Source organism: Oncorhynchus tshawytscha, linkage group LG16 (assembly GCF_018296145.1).
Source record: "Oncorhynchus tshawytscha isolate Ot180627B linkage group LG16, Otsh_v2.0, whole genome shotgun sequence".
NCBI classification, from domain to species: domain Eukaryota; kingdom Metazoa; phylum Chordata; class Actinopteri; order Salmoniformes; family Salmonidae; genus Oncorhynchus; species Oncorhynchus tshawytscha.
This window is the reverse complement of record NC_056444.1, coordinates 40424862-40447947: the sequence shown is the minus strand read 5'-3', so window position 1 is coordinate 40447947 and position 23086 is coordinate 40424862. Positions and strand designations below refer to the sequence as shown.

At 42.3% G+C, this 23086-nt stretch overlaps 1 protein-coding gene across 1 annotated transcript; it reads left to right on the top strand.

The window, feature by feature from the left end:
• The first annotated feature begins 1016 nt into the window (after positions 1-1016).
• LOC112215651 (transmembrane protein 236-like) lies at positions 1017-8789 on the top strand. Its single transcript, XM_024374860.2, has 4 exons — positions 1017-2057; positions 2494-2566; positions 6434-6557; positions 7038-8789. Exons 1-4 carry the CDS (start codon positions 1648-1650, stop codon positions 7793-7795), a joined length of 1365 nt encoding a protein of 454 aa, XP_024230628.1. The 5' UTR covers positions 1017-1647; the 3' UTR covers positions 7796-8789.
• Positions 8790-23086: the final 14297 nt, after the last annotated feature.

Sequence of the window (23086 nt, the reverse complement as noted above, 5' to 3'; positions counted from 1 at the left end):
ATAACAACAAGCTCAGTCCAATGATGTTGTGACACATTGCACCAGACCATGACGGACCCTCCACCTCCAAATCGATCCCTCTCCAGAGTACAGGCCTCAGTGTAACCATCACCCCTGGTGAGACAAAACCACGACTCGTCAGTGAAGAGCACTTTTTGCCAGTCCCGCCTGGTCCAGCGACTACGGGTTTGTGCCCATAGGTGATGTTTTTGCCGGTGATGTCTGATGAGGACCTGCCTTACAACAGGCCTACAAGCCCTCAGTCCAGCCTCTCTCAGCCTATTGTGGACAGTCTGAGCACTGATAGAGGGGTTGTGCATTCCTCGTGTCACTTCGGCAGTTGTTGTTGCCATCCTGTAACTGTCCCGCAGGTGTGATATTCGAATGTGTACCGATCCTGTGCAGGTGTTACACATGGTCTTCCACTGCTAGGATGATCAGCTGTCCGTTCCTGTCTCCCTGTAGCACTGTCTTAGGTGTCTCACAGTACGGACATTGCAATTTATTGCCCTGGCCACATCTTCAGTCCTCATGCCTCCTTGCCGCATGCCTAAGGCACATTCACGCAGATGAGCAGGGACCCTGTGCATCTTTCTTTTGGTGTTTTTCAGAGTCAGTAGAAAGGCCTCTTTAGTGTGCTAAGTTTTCATAACTGTGACCTTAATTGCATACAGTCTGTAAGCTGTTAGTGTCTTAACGACTGTTCCACGGGTGCATGTTCATTAATTGTTTATGGTTCATTGAACAAGCATGGGAAACCGTGTTTAAACCCTTTACAATGGAGATCTGTGAAGTTATTTGGATTTTTACGAATTATCTTTGAAATACATGGTCCTGAAAAAGGGTTGTTTCTTTTTTTGCTGAGTTTAGTAGGTTCATTTGCATGGTTAGGTTCACGACTCCAGATTGTCTGTCGGATTATCGCTCTCATAACTTCTTCTCAGTCAGATAAGAGTTACTCTTTATTTTGATTTTATTTGCAATCTAATAATCTGCATTCATGAATAATATAACTCAATTTCTCATCAGTAACACTTGATTGAGCTTGTCTTGAAAGTGTATTATCTCTCCTCTCTCTTCTCCCAGGCTTTCTATTCCTCCCTCCTTCCCTTGTTCTTCTCTTCATGTCTCCCCTACACTCATTTCTGTCTGGTCTGGAAGGGGATACATCATCTCTACATCTGCTTTATGGCTTTTGGTTGCAGTACAACACTGTTGTGCCACACTGCTGGCAGAGTGTTGCAGAGGACCACTAGATGGGGATGTGTAGTCATGGCAGAATAAACATGCAACTCACAGGACAGCCAAATGACAAAAAGAGTGTGCTCTCTCCACTGCTCCTTTAAATAACACGGAACTGCAATTGTTTGGCGTGGTCCTTGACGATTCTGCTCCATAGGTATATTTTCTCTAGGTTTCACATCTCTTCCCAGGTGTCACACTCTTTCTGAAAAATAGTACCCTTGAAGGGCCAGAGAGAGAGAGAGAGAGAGAGAGAGAGAGAAATTGTTTGCAACAGTCATATTATAAAGAGGTTAGCGGGGCAGTCACATCACACCGTCATGACTGCGGCGATAAAGGTACACAATGCCTAGTGCAGTGTAAGCAAACGGCAGAACAGCGAGCGGGAGCTGTGGCGTGTGGAAAATGCTAGTGGACACAGACAATGCAACAGGCTCAGGCCTGACTAGCCCTCAGAGGGACAGGGGTCGCCTCACTGCGGACAACAGCCCCCTCTCTCCCTCCCTCCCTCTGAGGGCTAGCCAGCGCAGGGGCTGCCACAGCATGGCCTCGGGGAGGACGCTGAAGTTCGCCCTGTGCGAGGTGCTGCAGTTTGTAGGCCTGTGCGTGCCGCTCTTCATCGTCATGCAAAGGTTTGCCCTCATCGTGGCGCGGGTCAAGAGCATGGCACAGCCGCCTGGCGACGCCAGCACCGCCTACTGGCTCATCGTGGCCTCCTCCATCGCCTATGTCACCTCCACAGCCCTGCTGGTCTGGGTGCCCATGAAGTACATGGTGTTCACAAATAAGAAGTTTCTTGTCGGCAGGAAGAAGTGGTGAGTGTCTTTCTGGTCTATCTGGTTTGTTTGTTCTGCGGCCTGGCTTGAAATCTATGCTAGGAGCTGTGTCTGAGCTGTAGCTGTATTTTTTGTAAGCATTTCACTGTAAGGTCTACTACATCTGTTGCATTCGGCGTATGTGACAAATAAAATGTGATTTGATTTTTAAAATAACAGCACAGTGTTTTCTGGTCCTGAGCCTTGCGGTGTAGTAATGGTTGTCTGGTCTGTGTGGCATGAACCTGACCGGTAGCTGTGCTGTGTCTGACTCAACTGGCCTGCAATTGGTTTGGCAGTAGCTGGGCCACGTCTATCATGCCAACATTGAGCATTTCCAAATGCATTGATATTTTCCTTTTTCATAACCTCTAGCCTATAACTATTGCTCCTTTCTCTCTTTCCTTCTCCCTCTCTCTCTCTGTCTCTCTCTCAGGAGGCCAGTGGCCCTGGTCTATGTGATCCTCTCCACATTACCCTGCTTTGCCTTTCTCATCGCCAGCTCAGAGGTAAACCATGTGACCCTGGTGTTATGCATCATTTGTTTATGCTCGTCTCAGTGTGTCTATGTTTCCGTGACCTTTGACTTAGATTCACCGTTGTAGGTGACCTTTGACACTCAACCTGTTGGTTACCTCTGAAATGAAAGTGACACTTAGAGAGACATTCTAACTCAGAGGTATTCACATCCAGGCCTTCAGGTCTATATTATTGCTTGTTTCCTGGTACCCCTGGTAGTTAATTAATAGATTAATTATGCTTTTCGGAACTGATGTACCAGTTCCGAATCAGTCTAGATGATTCCATGCATATCGAACCCTACTGAGCACGATGCAGACTATTGTCTACACTCTTAGAATTAAGGGTGCAATATTGTTCCCTGGTGTGTAAGTAGATCAAAATACACATAATGTACCTTCAGAGGTACACATACAGTATGATCTTACAAGGTATTGTACGGTAACTTTTAGGGTACTGCGTGATAAAGAGCATATTATATTTTGAACATACAGTGGGGCAAAAAAGTATTTAGTTAGCCACCAATTGTGCAAGTTCTCCCACTTAAAAAGATGAGAGAGGCCTGTAATTTTCATCATAGGTACACTTCAACTATAACAGACAAAATGAGAAAAACAAATCCAGAAAATCACATTGTAGGATTTTTTATGAATGTATTTGCAAATTATGGTGGAAAATAAGTATTTGGTCAATAACAAAAGTTTATCTCAATACTTTGTTATATACCCTTTGTTGGCAATGACAGAGGTCAAACGTTTTCTGTAAGTCTTCACAAGGTTTTCACACACTGTTGCTGGTATTTTGGCCCATTCCTCCATGCAGATCTCCTCTAGAGCAGTGATGTTTTGGGGCTGTTGCTGGGCAACACGGACTTTCAACTCCCTCCAAAGATATTCTATGGGGTTGAGATCTGGAGACTGGCTAGGCCACTCCAGGACCTAGAAATGCTTCTTACGAAGCCACTCCTTCGTTGCCCGGGTGGTGTGTTTGGGATCATTGTCATGCTGAAAGACCCAGCCACGTTTCATCTTCAATGCCCTTGCTGATGGAAGGAGATTTTCACTCAAAATCTCACGATATATGGCCCCATTCATTCTTTCCTTTACACGGATCAGTCGTCCTGGTCCCTTTGCAGGAAAACAGCCCCAAAGCATGATGTTTCCACCCCCATGCTTCACAGTAGGTATGGTGTTCTTTGGATGCAACTCAGCATTCTTTGTCCTCCAAACACGACGAGTTGAGTTTTTACCAAAAAGTTATATTTTGGTTTCATCTAAACATATGACATTCTCCCAATCTTCTTCTGGATCATCCAAATGCTCTCTAGCAAACTTCAGACAGGCCTGGACATGTACTGGCTTAAGCAGGGGGACACGTCTGGTACTGCAGGATTTGAGTCCCTGGTGGCGTAATGTGTTACTGATGGTAGGCTTTGTTACTTTGGTCCCAGCTCTCTGCAGGTCATTCACTAGGTCCCCCCGTGTGGTTCTGGGATTTTTGCTCACCGTTCTTGTGATCATTTTGACCCCACGGGGTGAGATCTTGTGTGGAGCCCCAGATCAAGGGAGATTATCAGTGGTCTTGTATGTCTTCTATTTCCTAATAATTGCTCCAACAGTTGATTTCTTCAAACCAAGCTGCTTACCTATTGCAGATTCAGTCTTCCCAGCCTGGTGCAGGTCTACAATTTTGTTTCTGGTGTCCTTTGACAGCGCTTTGGTCTTGGCCATAGTGGAGTTTGGAGTGTGACTGTTTGAGGTTGTGGACAGGTGTCTTTTATCCTGATAACAAGTTCAAACAGGTGCCATTAATACAGGTAACAAGTAGAGGACAGAGGAGCCTCTTAAAGAAGAAATTACAAGTCTGTGAGAGCCAGAAATCTTGCTTGTTTGTAGGTGACCAAATACTTATTTTCCACCATAATTTGCAAATAAATTCATAAAAATCCTACAATGTGATTTTCTGGATTGTTTCCCCTCATTTTGTGTGTCATAGTTGAAGTGTACCTATGATGAAAATTACAGGCCTCTCATCTTTTTAAGTGGGAGAACTTGCACAATTGGTGGCTGACTAAATACTTTTTTGCCCGACTGTAAATGTACAAACACTCTTACTCTCAACATACGGTGAAGGTACATTTCTGTTTCCCAGGGTACAAACGTATTTTGTGTACCCTTAACTCTTGATGGTACTGATCTGTACCTTTGCTTACCATAAAAGCAATGTATTGAAGAAAAGTACATATTTGTACCCACCATGTGGCATGTAAACTATGAGGTTCACACCACTGTATAAAGGGTCAAATTAGTTTAATTTGAATGATGACATTGATCTTGGAACTCACTCGGTGAAGGTCACAGGACTAAAAATGAATGAATCATGTCTCTGTTACTAACAAATACAGTCATGGGTGGTAACTTTACTACTCACTCGAAAAGGCAAGGCACACCAGTACATTTTATTGGAGGCATGGCTTATTGGGGGCGTGGTTTTCAGTTAGTTATTTTTTGGCTACCCGTGAGTGGAAGTGTTGTACCAGTTTAAGTGGTCTATGGAAGAGGTACACTTTTGCTACTTTAAAGGAACAATTGGCGTTGTTACTGTGGTGGTTCCCTATCAAGGCATATTTTTCCTTTTCTAAAAGCATGCTTTTGTGTCTATGGACTGTACGTAAGAAAAGTATGAACTGGGGTACAATTATGTACCTATAACTTAAGGTACAAAGGGCGTACTACAGGGTACCACCCCAGTGACAAGCATTTGTACCCCTTTAGGGACAAATCTATGAGAAAAAAACCTGTGTACCATCATGACACAACCACGGGATAATGAAGTTATTTGAAGAGTGGTGTCCTAGCAGGGGTCTTATGAGAGAGGAGGGGGTAAAATTGATGAGTTGAGAGTAGTGATAGTATGTTTGATCCTGGATCTCCGAGGCATACATCGAAATTGCTAAGCAATGTACTTCGAAGCAGTGTGCCGACTCCTGTATTACTTTATCAGAAGCACGTGATTAATGACGTCCGGAGCATCGTTTCATCGAACAACCATTGGTTTAGTAGAAGACAAAAAGGCTATGCTACGTACAGGCTACACAGGATGTGAGACGTTGTAAATAATCATTTGGCTGCTCTAAATTATTTTTACCAGCAGGTGCCACTAGTGTACACTGTTTTGATCAAAGCCTAGGGTAATGAACCTATTTTCGACGCTATTGGCTGGAAAACCTAGGTTCTCAGAGGAGCAATCTACAGCCCTATGGCCAAGGGGCCACTGATAAGCAGCTGAGTTCCTCTTCCTGTCCCAGCCGCCCTGGTCACATCAGCTGTCCATCTGGCACTTTCCCACTTCCTGTCTGTGAAGAGCCCACCTCCTATGAGCCCACATTCTAGAGGTTCCTGAAGATCCAGGGATGACCTCAGATCCTTGACTTATCTACTCTCTTTCACATAAGAGAAGTCATAAATTAAGCTCAGATGACTCCCAGTCTCTTTTGTTCTGTGTCCTGTAGGCAAGTAGTCCTGGGTTAAGCACATACCAGAGCTAAGTGATTAGCCCACTAATCCAGTATCACAGAGGGTATATAGCACTCATAGGGTGCCATGTAGCATTTGGAGAAGGTTTGGAGGGGAAGACCGGCACATGAATATTTCATTAGATCACAATCAGGGCTAGAAATTGTAATGAAAGCTACTTTATTGAGGAAGAATTGTCTTACTATGACTGATGTGGTTGTCCCACCTAGCTATTGTAAGATAAATGCACTAACTGTAAGTTGCTCTGGATAAGAGTCATCTAAAATGTCAACGTCATCTGATTCAAATCACAGATTGGTTTTGATCATTGTTTTCTCTCAGGTGCAGATCAATAACAGTATAAGGCAGGACACGTTCGCAGAGCTCCCTGTGTCGCTGATGCTCTTCTCCCTCATCTGCATCGATATCCTGGAGAGGATCCGCCACTGTCGACTCACTGGACATGGTGAGAATGCTAGCTAGCTAGCTACTGTAGTCTGAATACTGCCTGATCCTCTTCCAACTCACAACTAATTTCATTAAGACAACAATAGTGTACACTATCGGAGGATATGTTCTATATAGAGATACAGTATATATCTCAGGAAATGAACAGGAAATTCTCTGTACAACCCCCCAATTAATTTTTGGTAACACAGTGTTGAATTGGCAAAAACCATTACCTGTTCTAAGGACGGCTGTCACTTTCTTGGAATCCCTTTATTAGAGGAAATAACCAGATCCTGTCATTTTCCACTGATCAGAAATGCTATTGTATTATGGTAAAATATAGTGCCGATAGATCCCAGAGAGACCGTCGCTGTGTTGTCCTGTGTTCTACACTTTTGGGCTGTGCGGTGTGCATGTTTGTGCCGTAATGAGATGTTCTGATCTGCGTCATTCAGTCACGGCTAACATACTCATGTGCTGTTGTCTTTCTGTCCAGCTAATGAATTGGACCGAGATGCTGAGATCCCTTCCAATGTCCTCACACACGTGGAGCACCTACGTGGAACCCCAGTGACACCAGTAAACCCAGCAAACCCTGCGTCACCCGTAACGCCAGCTGTGCCCGGGCAACCTGCACAACCAGGGCAACCTGGTGGTCCAAATGGGCAGGACCAGAACGGGGCGGGCTCACGACCAGAGGCTAATGGGACTTTCCAGGGGATGTCAGGAAACCAGATACCAGGGAGACAGTTTAGCATTTCAGGCCTGAGCTCACGCTCGGCACGCTCGGCACGTTCGGCACGTTCGGCACGCTCGGCACACTCTGTCAGCACGTCGGTGGACCGTGGAGTCTCACCATATGCGTACACAGGGCCGCTGCAATTCCTGTGTGCCAGCGATGCCCGAGCCGAGGTATTTGTGGACAGCTTTCTCTTCTGGATGGACACAGTGGAGATGGTGAGGGTGGCTGGGCACCCAGCGGTCTACTACTCGGGCTGGGTGTTCCCTATCTACATCTTCAGCTACCTGTCATGCCTGCGGCTGGTGGTCATGCCCCACAGTCCCCTGCTATCATCACTAGGCGTGGCCCTGCAGGATTTGCCCTTCCTGTTTGTGCGTATCGGCCTCATCGCCTTCTTCGGCTTTGTCACGCCCCTCCTCTACCTGATGAAGAACCTGCTCGTCTGCCTGGCCTTCATCTACTTCAACTTTATGACCAAGCTGAGGGTCTTCAACACCGAGAGGATGTTCTGATCTGAGTCGCCAGCCAAGGATGAGAAAAAAACAATGGACAACAACGCACTGGGCAAAAACTGGTTTCCACATCATTTCAATCCCCCCCCCAAAAAAATGTGATGACATTGTCATCAAAGTAAGGGAATTTATTTATTTGTTTAAAAACATTTTTTTTCCTAAATCCAATGTCATGGTGATATTTTTTGTTGATTTCACATTGTATTCACAACTCAACCAAATGTAAATCAAAACTAGACGTTGAAATTACGTCTGTGCCCAGTGGAAATGGAGTTCATAACAGAGACACAAAACCAAAACAACAACTGACTCACGCAGCGATGAGAAGAGTTGGAGCGGATTCCTGTGTTCGGCACAGCAAAGAGAGATTGATCCATTTCATAATGATGATTCTGATTAAAGGAGGGAGAGGATGACAATTGTGGAGCTTTTTGCAGGCTAAAAGGGAACTCTTTGGCAATGTGTTCCCGTAAAGGGGATGGAGGACATTGACTGTCGGAGGACTATGTGTTGTCTTGGTGTTATCTTATTTCCTATTTGTTCAACGTTGTTTTTTTTACCCCGCAACTCTCCTTGCCCCCTTGTCCCCAACCTGAACCATGGCACTTTGAGAATGTAAAGAACCTGTCATGTCACTTACAAATTTGATAACAGATAATATATGATGTATCTATTCTATTACCATAAAGTGCAGTGAATTGTGTAAGAATATACATCCATGTTGTTATACATCCCAGATTTTCTTCCCTTGCTAGGTTATCATATCCACACATTTAAAACATAGCGTGAGTTTGTACAAATGAAACATATTTTTGGGTGTAAAAATGTATAAAGACAAAGAAAATCTGAGAGAAAAAAAAGACATCTGTTTTATGATATGATTTCACGTGAGCATGAACTGTGTATGACTGCATTTATATGCATGTGTTACCGGCCTCAGTCTGTAGGTGGCCTGTAATAGTAAAAAGAACGGACACACTTTTACGTTTGCCAAGATCTGTCGCTTTCTATATTATGAAGATTTTTTTTGTCTTCTTAAATTGTATTTTTTCTTGTACGTACACTACCGGTCAAAAGTTTTAGAACACCTACTCATTCAAGGGTTTTTGTTTATTTTGATTGTTTTCCACATTGTAGAATAATAGTGAACACATCAAAACTATGAAATAACACATATGGTATCATATAGCAACCAAAAAAAAGTGATCAAATAGCCACCTTTGCCTTGATGACAGCTTTAAACACTCTTGGCATTCTCTCAACCAGCTTCACCTGGAATGCTTTTACAGTCTTGAAGGAGTTCCCACATATGCTGTGCACTTGTTGTCTGCTTTTCCTTCACTCTGCCGTCCGACTCATCACAAACCATCTCAATTTGGTTGATGTCGGGGGATTGTGGAGGCCTGATCATCTGATGCAGCACTCCATCACTCTTCTTCTTGGTCAAATAGCCCTTACACAGCCTGGAGGTGTGTTGGACCATTGTTCTGTTGAAAAACAAATTATAGTCCCACTAAGCACAAACCAGATGGGATGGCGTATCGCTGCAGAATGCTGTGGTAGCCATGCTGGTTAAGTGTGCCTTGAATTCTAAATAAATCACAGAGTGTCACCAGCAAAGCACCCCCACATCATCACACATCCTCCTACATGATTCCATATGTGTTATTTCATAGTTTTGATGTCTTCACTATTATTCTACAATGTAGAAAATAGTAAAAATAAAGAAAAATCCTGGAATGAGTAGGTGTGTCCAAACCTTTGACTGGTACTGTATATACAGTGGCAAGAAAAAGTATGTGAACCTTTTGGAATTACCTGGATTTCTGCTTAAATTGGTCACAACAATAGACAAACACAATCTGCTTAAACTAATAACACACAAAAAATTATATGTTTTCATGTCTTTATTGAACACACCGTGTAAACATTCACAGTGTAGGGTGGAAAAGTATGTGAACCCTTGGATGTAATAACTTGTTGACCCTCCTTTGGAAGCAATAACCTCAACCAAACATTTGATGTAGTTGCAGATCAGACCTGTACAGCGGTCAGGAGGAATTTTGGACCATTCTTCTTTACAAAACTGTTTCAGTTCAGCAATATTCTTGTGTTGTCTGGTGTGAACCGCTCTCTTGAGGTCATGTCAGTGCATCTCAATCGAGTTGAGGTCAGGACTCTGACTGGGCCACTGCAGAAGGCATATTTTCTTCTGTTGAAGCCACCCTGTTGTTGATTTACTTCTGTGTTTTGGGTCGTTGTCCTGTTGCATCACCCAATTTATGTTGACCTTGAATTGGCGGACAGATAGCCATACATTCTCCTGCAAAAAGTCTTGATAAACTTGGGAATTCATTTTTCCGTCAACGATAGCAAGCTGTCCAGGTCCTGAGGCAGCATAGCAGCCCCAAACCATGATGCTCCCTCCACCATACTTTACAGTTGGGATGAGGTTTTGATGTTGGTGTGCTCTGCCTTTTTTTCTCTACACATACTGTAGTGTTATGTGTTCCTTCCAAACAACTCAACTTAGGTCTAATCTGTCCACAGAATATTTTGCCAGCCACGCTGTGGCACATCTAGGTGCACTTTTGGACAGCCGTGGCTTATTTCGTGGTGTCCTCACATGCACACCATTCTTGTTTAGTGTTTTATGTGTCGTAGACTCATCAACAGAGATGTTAGCATGTTCCAGAGATTTCTGTAAGTAGGCACTGTAGGATTCTGCTTAACCTCATTGAGCATTATGTGCTGTGCTCTTGTAGTCATCTTTGCAGGACGGCCAGTCCTAGGGAGAGTAGCAACAGTGCTGAACTTTCTCCAGTTATAGACAATTTGTGTTACCGTGGACTGATGAACATCAAGGCTTTTAAAGATACTTTTGTAACCCTTCCCTGCTTTATGCAAGTCAACTATTCTTAATCTTAGGTCTTCTGAGATCTCCTTTTTTCGAGGAATGATTAACATCAGGCAATGCTTCTTGTGAATAGCAAATTCACATTTTGTGAGTGTTTTTTATAGGGCAGGGCAACTCTAACCAACATCTCCAATCTCATCTCATTGATTGGACTCCAGGTTAGCTGACTCCTGACTCCAATGATCTTTTGGAGAAATCCTTAGCCTAGTGTTTTACATAATTTTTTCAACCTACACTGTGAATGTTTAAATAATGTATTCAATATAGATGAGAAAAATACAATATTTTGTGTGTTATTAGTTTAACCTGTTGAGTGTAGGGGGCATTATTTTGATGTTTGGATGAAAAACGTACCCAAATTAAACTGCCTATTTCTCAGGCCCAGAATCTAGAATGTGCATATACTTGTCAGATTAGGATAGAAAACACTCTAAAGTTTCCAAAACTGTAAAAATATTGTCTGTGAGTATAACAGAACTGATATTGCAGGCAAAAACCTGAGGAAAATCCAACCCGGAAGTGCTGTTTTTACCTGCAAGTTCTCTGTTCCATTACCTGCCTTTGCTCCATTTAAAAGGTTTATCAACCAGATTCCTTTTCCTATGGCTTCCCCATGGTGTGAACAGTCTTTAGACATAGACATAGACATTATTTTGAAAAATGAGCGAAAAAGATCACATCGCATCATTGTATGGCTGGATGCCAGCATTGTTTTGCATGCGCAACAGCTTGGAGCAGACATTTTCTCTCTCTCTCCTATTGAAGAAGCTACAGTCCCGGTTGAAATATGATTGATTATATATTGTAAAAACAACCCGAGGATTGATTATAAAAAACGTTTGACATGTTTCTACGAACTTTACAGATACTATTTGGAATTTCTGTCTGCCCGGTCGTGACCGCTCGAGCCTGTGGATTTCTGAACATAACGCGCCAACCAAATGGAGGTATTTTGGATATAAAAATAATCTTTATGGAACAAAAGGAATATTTATTGTGATTTCATGAAAATTAAATATTTTTTGTCATTTAATTTGAATTTGGCGCTCTGCAATTCAGCGGATGTTGACGAAAATAATCCCGGTAACGGGATGGGTGCATCAAGAAGTTAAGCACACTGTGTGTGTCTATTGTTGTGACTTGGATGAAGGTCAGATCAAATTTTATTACCAATTTATGCAGAAATCCAGGTAAATCCAAAGGGATTACATACTTTTTTTTACCACAGTATATATAATTATATACACAGATGAAGTCAAAAGTTTACATACACCTTAGACAAATACATTTAAACTCAGTTTTTCACAATTCCTGACATTTAATCCTAGTAAAAATTCCCTGTCTTAGGTCAGTTAGGATCACCACTTTATTTTAAGAATGTGAAATGTCAGAATAATAGTAGAGAGAATGATTTATTTCAGCTTTTATTTATTTGGTGTAACTGAGTCAGGTTTGTAGGCCACCTTGCTCACACACACTTTTCAGTTCTGCCCACAAATTTTCTATAGGATTGAGGTCAGGGCTTTGTGATGGCCACTCCAATAACGTGACTTTGTTGTTCTTTTCAATGCATTGAAAGTATAGGAAATGTTGCTTTCTTCAGTGTGACTGGCGATCAGAGGTTACCCACCTATTTTTTTACCACTACATCACAGGATGAAGACTGCCATGACCACTGTAATACCTTGACTTTGTTGTCCTTAATCCATTTTGCCACCGCTTTGGAAGTATGCTTGGGGTCATTGTCCAGTTGGAAGACTCATTTGCGACCAATCTTTAACTTCCTGACTGATGCCTTGAGATGTTGCTTCAATATATACACGTAATTTTCCTTCCTCATGATGCCATCTATTTTGTGAAGTGCACCAGTGCCTCCGACAGCAAAGCCCCCCAACAACATGATGCTGCCACCCCCATGCTTCACGGTTGGGATGGTGTTCTTCGGCTTGCAAGCTTTCCCCTTTTTCCTCCAAATATAATGATGGTCATTATGGCCAAACATTTCTATTTATTTTCATCGGACCAGAGGACATTTCTCCAAAAAGTACAATCTTTGTCCCCATGTGCAGTTGCAAACCGTAGCCTGGCTTTTTTATGGCGGTTTTGGAGCAGTGGCTATTTCCTTGCTGAGCGGCCTTTCAGGTTATGTTGATATAGGACTCGTTTTACTGTGGATATAGATACTTTTGTACCCGTTTCCTGCAGCATCTTCACAAAGGTCCTTTGCTGTTGTTCTGGGATTGATTTTCACTTTTCGCACCAAAGTACGTTCATCTCTAGGAGACAGAACGCATCTCCTTCCTGAGCGGTATGACAGCTGCATGGTCCCATGGTGTTTATACTTGCGTACTATTGTTTGTACAGGTGACCGTGGTACCTTCAAGTGTTTGGAAATTGCTCCCAAGGATGAACCAGACTTGTGAAGGTCTACAATTTTTTTTCTGAGGTCTTGGCTGATTTATTTTGAGTTTCCCATGATGTCAAGCAAAGAGGCGCTGAGTTTAAAGGTAGGCCTTGAAATACATCCACAGGTACACCTTCACTTGACTCAAATGATGTCAATTAGCCTATCAGAATCATCCAAAGCCATGACATAATTTTCTGGAGCTGTTTAAAGGCACAGTCAACTTAATGTATGTAACACTAGTTTGCATGAAATTGTGATACAGTGAATTATAAGTGAAATATATCTGTCTGTAAACAATTGTTGGAAAATTGACTTCCTGACTTCCCAAAACTATAGTCAGTTAACAAGAAATTTGTGGAGTGGTTGAAAAACGAGTTTTAATGACTCCAACCTAAGTGTATGTAAACTTCTGACTTCAACTGTATGTATATATATATATATATATATGTATATATATATATATATATGTTTTACTTTACTTCTTTACATTTTAAGTACATTAAAGTTGGTTTTAACCAAATCAAGTTGAGGAAGAAAGAATTTGAACTCCACACCCCCCTCCCCCTTGTACCTTGCCAAACCTGACCTTCACTAAACAGATACATGGAGAAGAGGGATAGAAAGGGGCATGAAGCCCTGAGATGTACCTACATGTCCCAAAGTTCATCGTCATCGCTACAGGTTATAGGAAGGAGCAGAAGCTCTGAACTCTCTGTTCAGAACAAGGTCCTACCTAGAGGTTATGGAAAATGTTCCCTTTTAGTATTTCTCCAATTGGTTTCCTTAAGGATGAAGACCCCCATTTCTATGTCAAAGACAATAAAACTAAAACACTTTAGTAAATACTACAGTAATGTACCCAAAGATAGTACAGTAAATAATACAGTACACTATACTAATACAGTATACTACAGTATACAGTTCACAACAATACTACAGTAATTACTAGAGTATATACTACTCTTTTTAATACAGTATGTATACTATAGTAAACGTTAAATACTACAGTAAATACTTCTGTAAACACTGTAGTCTGCAAAAAACACTACAGTGAATACTATAGTATTTTTGTATGTAGTTTTTTATGTGGGTATATAGGGAATGGGGTGCCATTTGGGACATACCTAATGTTTTCAATTGAATGCATGTGAACTCATGAATTGAATTGAAAAACATTCAAAGTGATTTATGGTGATGATGATGAATATGAGAAATAGGAGCATGATTCTCTGACAATAGGAGCATCCCTGGTGAGTATCGAGGATACCTGCAGGAGCAGGAAGCTACTGCAGGACGGATCCAAGTCCTTCTGGATCCGCATGTACAAGAGCCACGAAGGTCAGTACCTATGGTTCCAAAATTCTGGTAACTTTCCCAAAAAGGATTTCTGGAAAACCAGGGATTTTTTTAAATTACCAGAATTTTGCAACCCAATCAGTACCTCTTACTGACAACCCATAACATTAAACAGGCTACTTAAGCAAAAACCCTGTGCCCTCGAATATGAAAATTTTTTAACTAGCAAAATCACTTTGAATGAACAAAGTGCATGCACCTGTCTCTTGCAATTCAAAGATGATGTCCCAATTTCAGAACCATGTTTATCTATTTATAGTTGTTCAATGACAATGAATCCCCCCTATCAAAGGATATTGGTTTGACCCCAGTGGCAGTCGGTGCCGTTTGAGATGAGGGAGGACAATATATTTTTTATGAGCCTTATTTCTATTACAGCATGTTGGATGACTGTTATTTATATTCCATTCACCCAGTTCAATGTAACATCAATAAGTTTAGGCTACTACATTATACTCAAATGTTCCCTATACCCATCATGAGGTTGATAGAACCTAGCCTACGAATAAAAGTTTACAACGTAGGTGCACAGGTCGGGAGAAATTCTGCTTTGCACACTCTTGCCTGCATTTAGCTGATCTAGGGTGTAAACATTAGTCCAACAGTTACAAACAAGAGTTTCTATTGGACAAATTCAGGTATGTCTATCCCCATTTCGTTATGTTTGCTTCCATTTAAGAAACATTTTTCAACAGAATTGGTGGAATGAATACACCCCTGATCGCACACAAACTTCACTTTCATAGCTGCCACATACAAACAGCATGTAATTCCTTCTTACATCTACGAGCTCTCCACCTCTCACCTTTTCCCTTCATTTATGGACTTCCATGCACAACACATCAGTTGTCTGTGACCAGGCCAAAAAACCTTTCCAATCCAAACCTTTATATCATAACCGCTACACACAGCCTACATTCTTGGGTGAGTTCGTAAATTCACTCTCGCTATCTACTCTGATTTCAGAGCACTCTCGTCTGAGTGTGCCAGAGCACAGAATAACTCATTTACTAATGTGCAACACTCATTGAATATGACCGGGGTCATAAACCTCGGCAAAGAAAATTATTCAATTGTTGACAGCAGCACAGTTACAGTCACCAATACTGTAGATAACATGAAAACAACTTAACCATCTCCGCTAGGGTGAGTAAAATGGTCCGAGTTAGATGTTCTCTCATTTGTGTCTGGAAGTAGCTAGCAAGCTAGCCAACTTTACCCTGTTAGCTTGGATGCTTGACTGCTGTTGTGAGGTCAGAGCTCTCAGATCAACCCTACTCCTCACTCTTGGAATGTGCGCTCTGAACACTCCAAGAGCGAAATGCTCTGAATTTACAAACGGACAATCTGGTAACACAATCTGGAAGACATACAACACCACTGATAATCTCCCATGATCTGGGGCTCCACACAAGATCTCACCCTGTGGGGTCAAAATGATCACAAGAACGGTGAGCAAAAATCCCAGAACCACACGGGGGGACCTAGTGAATGACCTGCAGAGAGCTGGGACCAAAGTAACAAAGCCTACCATCAGTAACACACTACGCCGCCAGGGACTCAAATCCTGAAGTGCCAGACATGTCCCCCTGCTTAAGCCAGTACATGTCCAGGCCCGTCTGAAGTTTGCTAGAGAGCATTTGGATGATCCAGAATCAGATTGGGAGAATGTCATATGGTCAGATGAAACCAAAATATAACTTTTTGGTAAAAACTCAACTCGTCGTGTTTGGATGACAAAGAATGCTGAGTTGCATCCAAAGAACACCATACCTACTGTGAAGCATGGGGGTGGAAACATCATGCTTTGGGGCTGTTTTCCTGCAAAGGGACCAGGACGACTGATCTGTGTAAAGGAAAGAATGAATGGGGTCATATATCGTGAGATTTTGAGTGAAAACCTCCTTCCATCAGCAAGGGCCTTGAAGATGAAACGTGGCTGGGTCTTTTAGCATGACAATGATCCCAAACACACCGCCCGGGCAACGAAGGAGTGGCTTCGTAAGAAGCATTTCAAGGTCCTGGAGTGGCCTAGCCAGTCTCCAGATCTCAACACCATAGAATATCGTTGGAGTGAGTTGAAAGTCCGTGTTGCCCAGCAACAGCCCCAAAACATCACTGCTCTAGAGGAGATCTGCATGGAGGAAGGGGCCAAAATACCAGCAACAGTGTGTGAAAACCTTGTGAAGACTTACAGAAAACGTTTGACCTCTGTCATTGCCAACAAAGGGCATATAACAAAGTATTGAGATAAACTTTTGTTATTGACCAAATACATATTTTCCACCATAATTTGCAAATAAATTCATTAAAAATCCTACAATGTTATTTTCTGGATTTTTTTCTCATTTTGTCTGTCATAGTTGAAGTGTACCTATGATGAAAATTACAGGCCTCTCTCATCTTTGTAAGTGGGAGAACTTGCACAATTGGTGGCTGACTAAATACTTTTTTGCCCCACTGTAGCTATCTCGCTTCTCCTTCATTTTGTAAGAAATGTATTTGGTCAAAACTATTCAACTATTGTCTTTCTCTCTCTTTGAACCAACAACTCACCACATTTTATGCGCTGCAGTGCTAGCTTCCTGTAGGTTATGCTTACAATGCTAGATTTGTTATCTAATCCTTTGCTTAGGTGGACAACATGTCAGTTCATTCTGCAAGAGCTCTGATAGGTTGGAGGACGAGTAAGTCTATAGAAGGGGGTGAGAACCTCTTAGGTTTTGTATTGAAGTCAATGCACCCAGGGGGAGGACGGAAACTAGCTGTCCTCCAGCTACACCTACAGAGTGCTGTTGAGGCTACTGGTAGACCTTCATTGCAAAAACAATGTGTTTTAATCAATTATTTGGTGACTTGAATATATTTATAGTTGTATCTAAAAATTATAACTTTACTAATGTTTCACTATTTAAATTGTTCTGAAATTCACAGTGGAGGATGGTCCTCCCCTTACTTCTCTGAGGAGACTGTTTGACCAGTTGTTCTTGTCTCAGGTGACTGGATGTGGATTGACAACAGTGTGGTGGACTATACTATACCATCTTGTCATGAGAATTTTCAATCCCAATGATGATAACTCAACAGTCACTATAGCTTTGACCAATTCCCAGAGGTTGTAAGGCCCTGGTTAATAGAAGAATTTAGACAAAGTCCCAGTCTGCAATAGATCAATACTGATCTGTTCTGACTTCAAAATGAGAACACAATCTTTTTATAACTCACACACACACACACACAGACACACACACATGAAATCACATCAGTAGAAACTCCACCTCTCTTAAGGTGGGCTGTATTTTTCCACAATACTAACACATAGTTTCTCATTATCTTCTGCAAGCCTAGCCATTCCTAACAGTTACTCCCCTACCTAAGTTGGGGAGGCCTCTTTCCTGTTATTAGTTTCAGAGTTATCACAAGTCGACAGTTCAGTTGCCCTCATATTTCGAAATAGTAACACAATGGCCTAGTCACACACATTATTGAATTATGACTCTAACACATTTCATACAATTATATGGTTTCAGGGTGGAATACTTTAGTCATTACTTTAAACATATAAATCTGCAAAACAGCCAAAGGTGAGTCGGACTCAGCAGATAGACTCCGGTATTTAAGATGGGATGATATCAGTCATTATTCAAATTATTCTGTGTTGATGTTTGCTTAGAATTGTCTTGCATTTATGTTTTCTGTACATCATTATATCTTTCTTTTGCAGTCATCACACCAAAAGAGAAGCAACAAGTTGTTGGTGAGTGTCTCATAGCAGATATAAATTGGCTAGAGTAAATCGTGATCAATTCTATAGTTGTGACAATCAAATCAATCATTTTCTGGCTCTTGGGTACAGAGCCCTCCCCATTACTGGGGAAAATGCTAAACGAAACCAAGATCAGCATCTAGGGGCAAATTCACCCTATTCCGTTTTTCTGTACATACATAAATAAACCAATCCCACCAACAATTCACCCAATAACACTGGGATTTTCTGACTGTCCTCCAGCTCCCCTAGTGGAGAAAGCTCCCCATGGTTATGACGACATCGCTGTGGCCGTCGTCTTGGTGATAATCATCGTGGTAGGACTCTGTGCCGTCCTACTCCGCAAATGGGAGAGTGTATGTTCCGCAACACCTTGTACTTCAACAACCCCACCCACCAAACAACCACAGTGGACACAAAGGGCCTGGTGGCCAACATAGAGCAGGCCAACATAGAGCCTCAAAACCCACTCAGTCATTACTGTCAGCAGGTCCTAAACTACACACACCAATTATGGTAACAACCTCTGAGAATATGAACAAACTTTATATCAAACACAGTCAGTCAGTCTGTCATTCAATCAATCCGTCACTGGCTCACTTACTCAGTCAGTCTATCTGTCTGTCAGTCAATCAGTCAGTCGCTTAGTCAGTCACTCACTCAGTTACATTCAGTTACATGCAAAGCAAGTTCATCTGCAAATAAAATGTAGTACTGCATTACATAACAGCAGACTGCTGTGTATTCAGAGTGTGCCTACTGATTGCTCTGTGGCTCATAGGGGGGCTCCGGCTTGCAGGAATGAGCAGTTCTCAGAACAGTGCTCTCTCAGGTGTCAATCATTCAACCAGATCACCTCCAACCCTCCTCTCTCCTCTGCCTACCCCTCCTTCAACCCTCTCCCTCTCCCTCTCTCTCGCCCAACCCCAGCTTGTGGTGTGCTGCTCCCAGTGCCCTCATATTTGAAAGGAGGCAAGTATCTCCATGGCAACCGGAGCCATTTAAGGCAGTGGCACTGGCAGCTAATCCTCAAGATATTACACAATTCTTACTTCTTCTCAATAAGAGGATTTTATCAATGCCCAAGAATTCTCTCCCAAACAACATAAACCCTTCCTCTCTATCCACAGCAGGTATAGATACTACAGCTGCTGAAAGTTGGAGAGGGAACAACGGTAGGTAGGTCTCTTCATGTTCCATTTATTTCCAATTGTAGTTTTGGACACGTATACAGTTTTATATCATTTGAGTTTTACAGAAGTGTGTATTTGTCTGACATGCATGGTACATGGTGTGTGGGAGGATGTTGGAAAGACATTGGAATCTTGTGCAAGTGTTGAGAGGTAGCGTTGGCGTGCATGCACTTGTGCGTTTCATCTGTGGTGACTCAGGGATCATACAGCATAAATACTTTGTATGTTGATGTCTGGGGAGCTGCTACAGGCCTCTGGGACTGTTACACAGCATGCGGCTTCCTGTATTAGAAATCCTCCTATGCTCATGTTGTGGGATTCTTCTGTAGCTATTCTGTAGCTATTATTATTGTTTAGATGTTTGGTGGTAATCTGACTCATTGGTGGGCAGGTGGACATCCAGTGAGATTTTCATTTAAAAAAAAACGTACTTAAACTTCAATTTCTATACAGTAAGTGTGCATGTGTTCATGAAACTTGGGCTCCCGAGTGGAGCTGCAGACTGAGGCACTGCATCTCAGTGCTAGAGGCATCACTACAGACACCCTGGTTCAATTCCAGGCTGTATCACAACCAGCTGTTATTGGGAGTCCCATAGGCTGTAATTGTAAATAAGGATTTGTTCTTAACTGACTTTCCTCGTTAAATAATAATAAAAAAAGGAGGTATAGCCTCTGTGTTCCTATTATATGGCTTAACTCTCTAATCTGCAACATTCTCTGTAGCCCTCTGAGGAATGTTGTTGCTCAGATGTGAAGCCAGAAGTTTTGAAAAATCTGTCTGTCTGATCCTTAGTTAATAGCTCACACAGAGGGACGCTTTCCCCAAAATATTACACAAGTTACTGCTTTGGGTATCCACTCAGGCAAGTTTCTCCGGCCATTTTGCACTTGTATCATTACCAACATACTCAAGCAGGCTCTGTCCATATGGACCAATTACTGTATTCAAACTCAAAGCCCTTCCCTCCATGCTCTCACCCCATCTCCCCCTCTTTTTCTCCCCCTCTCACCCCCTATCCCTGTCCCCAGTTCTCTCTAACTTGCTTGCGTTAATTCCTTTGTTGTGGAGGATTGGGGGGCCAGAGCTCTAGGCTGACTGGTCACCCCTCTGTGGTGGTGGCTAATTTGGATGAAGGGTGCCCTGCCAGCCCTCTTGCCGGCCATCCTGAACTAGATTAGGCAGGTGGGCCCATTATTAATGCCTCCCTCAGCCTGGACACATTCTCTCTCTTTGCTTCTGGCCTCGCTAGGAGCACTCATTTCTTTCACTCTCTCTTTCTCTGTCTGTCTTTCTGGCTCCTACTATCACTGCCTGATAAAACATCTCTCTTCCTCTCTGTCTTTCTTGAACTCTTTGCTGCACTCTCTCCTTCGCACTGCTTTCCTCTCCTCAGCTGGGGGGGCTCAGCTGGGGCCATACACTTCTGGGGCCATCACGTTGCTCCTTCTACACCTGTGTAACTGACAATTAACCTGTAAGTCTATGTCGTTGGTTTTTGTTTGAATTGTTTACGTGTTCGCTATGCGGGGGAAATGATAAGACAAGCGGAACTACGTGGCTAATAACTGTTGTAACGGGGCTCATTATCGTAGCAAAACACCTTTGGAGTGAAAGGCAATCCCGCGCTGTGTTAGATGAGGTTTTATGTCATCGGGTGTAGTTCGTAAAGGCTGAAGTGTGTATGTAAGGATGGTAACGTTATAATAATTAAGGAAGAAGTGTGAATTCATGCCAGGAATAATAATTGTGAAGTTTTGATGTCTTCCCTTCTGTAATAAGCAGCCAATGAGGTATTTTTCCTTTATTCACGTGTTTAATCTGATACTGTTATAGCTCTGGCTAAACTGTTCATGAATGTAAGCACTTCAGAGTTATATCAAGCTAATAAGTCACTCGTAAGACAAGAAGGTTGTAAGAGTGTGCTTAACTGTATTTTCAGGAGGTGATAATTCTGACTAGAACTACAGAATAAATCCGCCAGTTAAAATCAAGAAACGGTTGTGCTTGTGGTTACTAGAGGGAGCTACAACCTATGTCTGCTGGGGAGGATTGTGGAGGGCCAGGCCCAGGAACAGAGCCAGGAGGGGGGCTACCTGCAGACGGACAAAATGAACCTACCCCAGCTCCAGAGGAACCAGACAAGGGTTCTACTCTCCACTATCCTCCATGCTGTGCACTGTGAAGAGTGGACTGGGGGATCGCAGGAGCTCTATGACAGGGTAAGGCCTGGACATTTTTTGGTCCTCAAACTGTTACTCTCTATCTGTTAAGGGTTTATATGCATAACCTACTAATTAGTGAAAATATGTAATAAGTAACAGCATAACTTCTCTAAATCTTTAAAATAACGGATTGATTTGCACTTTCAGGTGCAAAGCTTGGAAAAGAGACCCGTAAACCAAGATTTGCGACTACACACCCATTCCACTGAATAGTAGGCTAGTGATTGCTTTGCAATGCTTGCAGTTAGCCACTGATTCCTTCCAAACCACTCATTGTTGAATTTGCGATTTCCAGCTTGTTGTGTAATGTTTATGTCCAATGGCCGATGAGCACCGATACGTTTTATCTATTATTTCTCTTCATATGACAAGGATTAAAAGGATTTGCCAGTAGATTGTCAACTTGATTCTTGATGATGACTGTAGCTAAGATTTTGAAAATATGACGTTGACATGATCAATAACTCTATGGCAGCACCCAAGGGACTTACATTTTTGAGCTCTACCCTTAGATTTGGCAGTGATGTAGTGTCCCTATGAGTGACGGAACACTGAGACAATCACGGCACAACTAAAGGACATTACCATCCCCTACACTCTGTATTTTCCGCTGGCTATCCCAGTACCACAGAAAGCACTGAGCTAGGCTGAAACACCTGCATTTAGGAGCTGTCTTACTCAAGAAAGCAAAAACGAGATCATGTTTTTATGGACGCTTTATTAACTCAATGATTTTAATATTTTTTTTTTTTACATTGCTTGCAAACTGATATATCCAAAATAACATGCAAAACAGGCAAAACAATGTATTTTATTTTATTTGGGGCGGTGGGTTGATAAAACATTTTTGGGGCTCAAAACAGGCTCTGCCCCACCTGCCCTGAATGATGGGGTCGCTGGATTACTTATATGCCCATTTTTGCCAATGATGACTAGCTGCCCAGAGACAACATATTGTGGTCAGCCTCCAGCAATCATGAGGACATTTGTTATCAAGTCTGCATATGGGTGCAGAGCACACACATTTCACTCTGCAAATTGGAGTGAAAATAGGCTTCCATAAAGTTGTTGAGCAATCTTGAACAGATTGCCAGGATATGGATTTCATTTGACTAATTTCTACTTGGGCTGTGAACCGTCAAACCTGAAGCTGGTGTGTTGTTGGTAAGTAGCTACATGTCATTATTTGAAAGGCTACGTTGCTATGATACAAGGCTATGGAACGCCGTTTGGGTCTTTTACATGTCAAAAAGATACACGTCAAATAACACTCTGATGCGTCAAACAACATTATTTGACCCGTTAAACAAGCTTTTTATTTGACATGTCAAATAACACAATTCTATTATAGAATGTTATGTGTGATGAATTTGCACGTGCAAGCCAAGCGCCACCACTACTATCAGTAGCACTGTCAAAGCTGTACA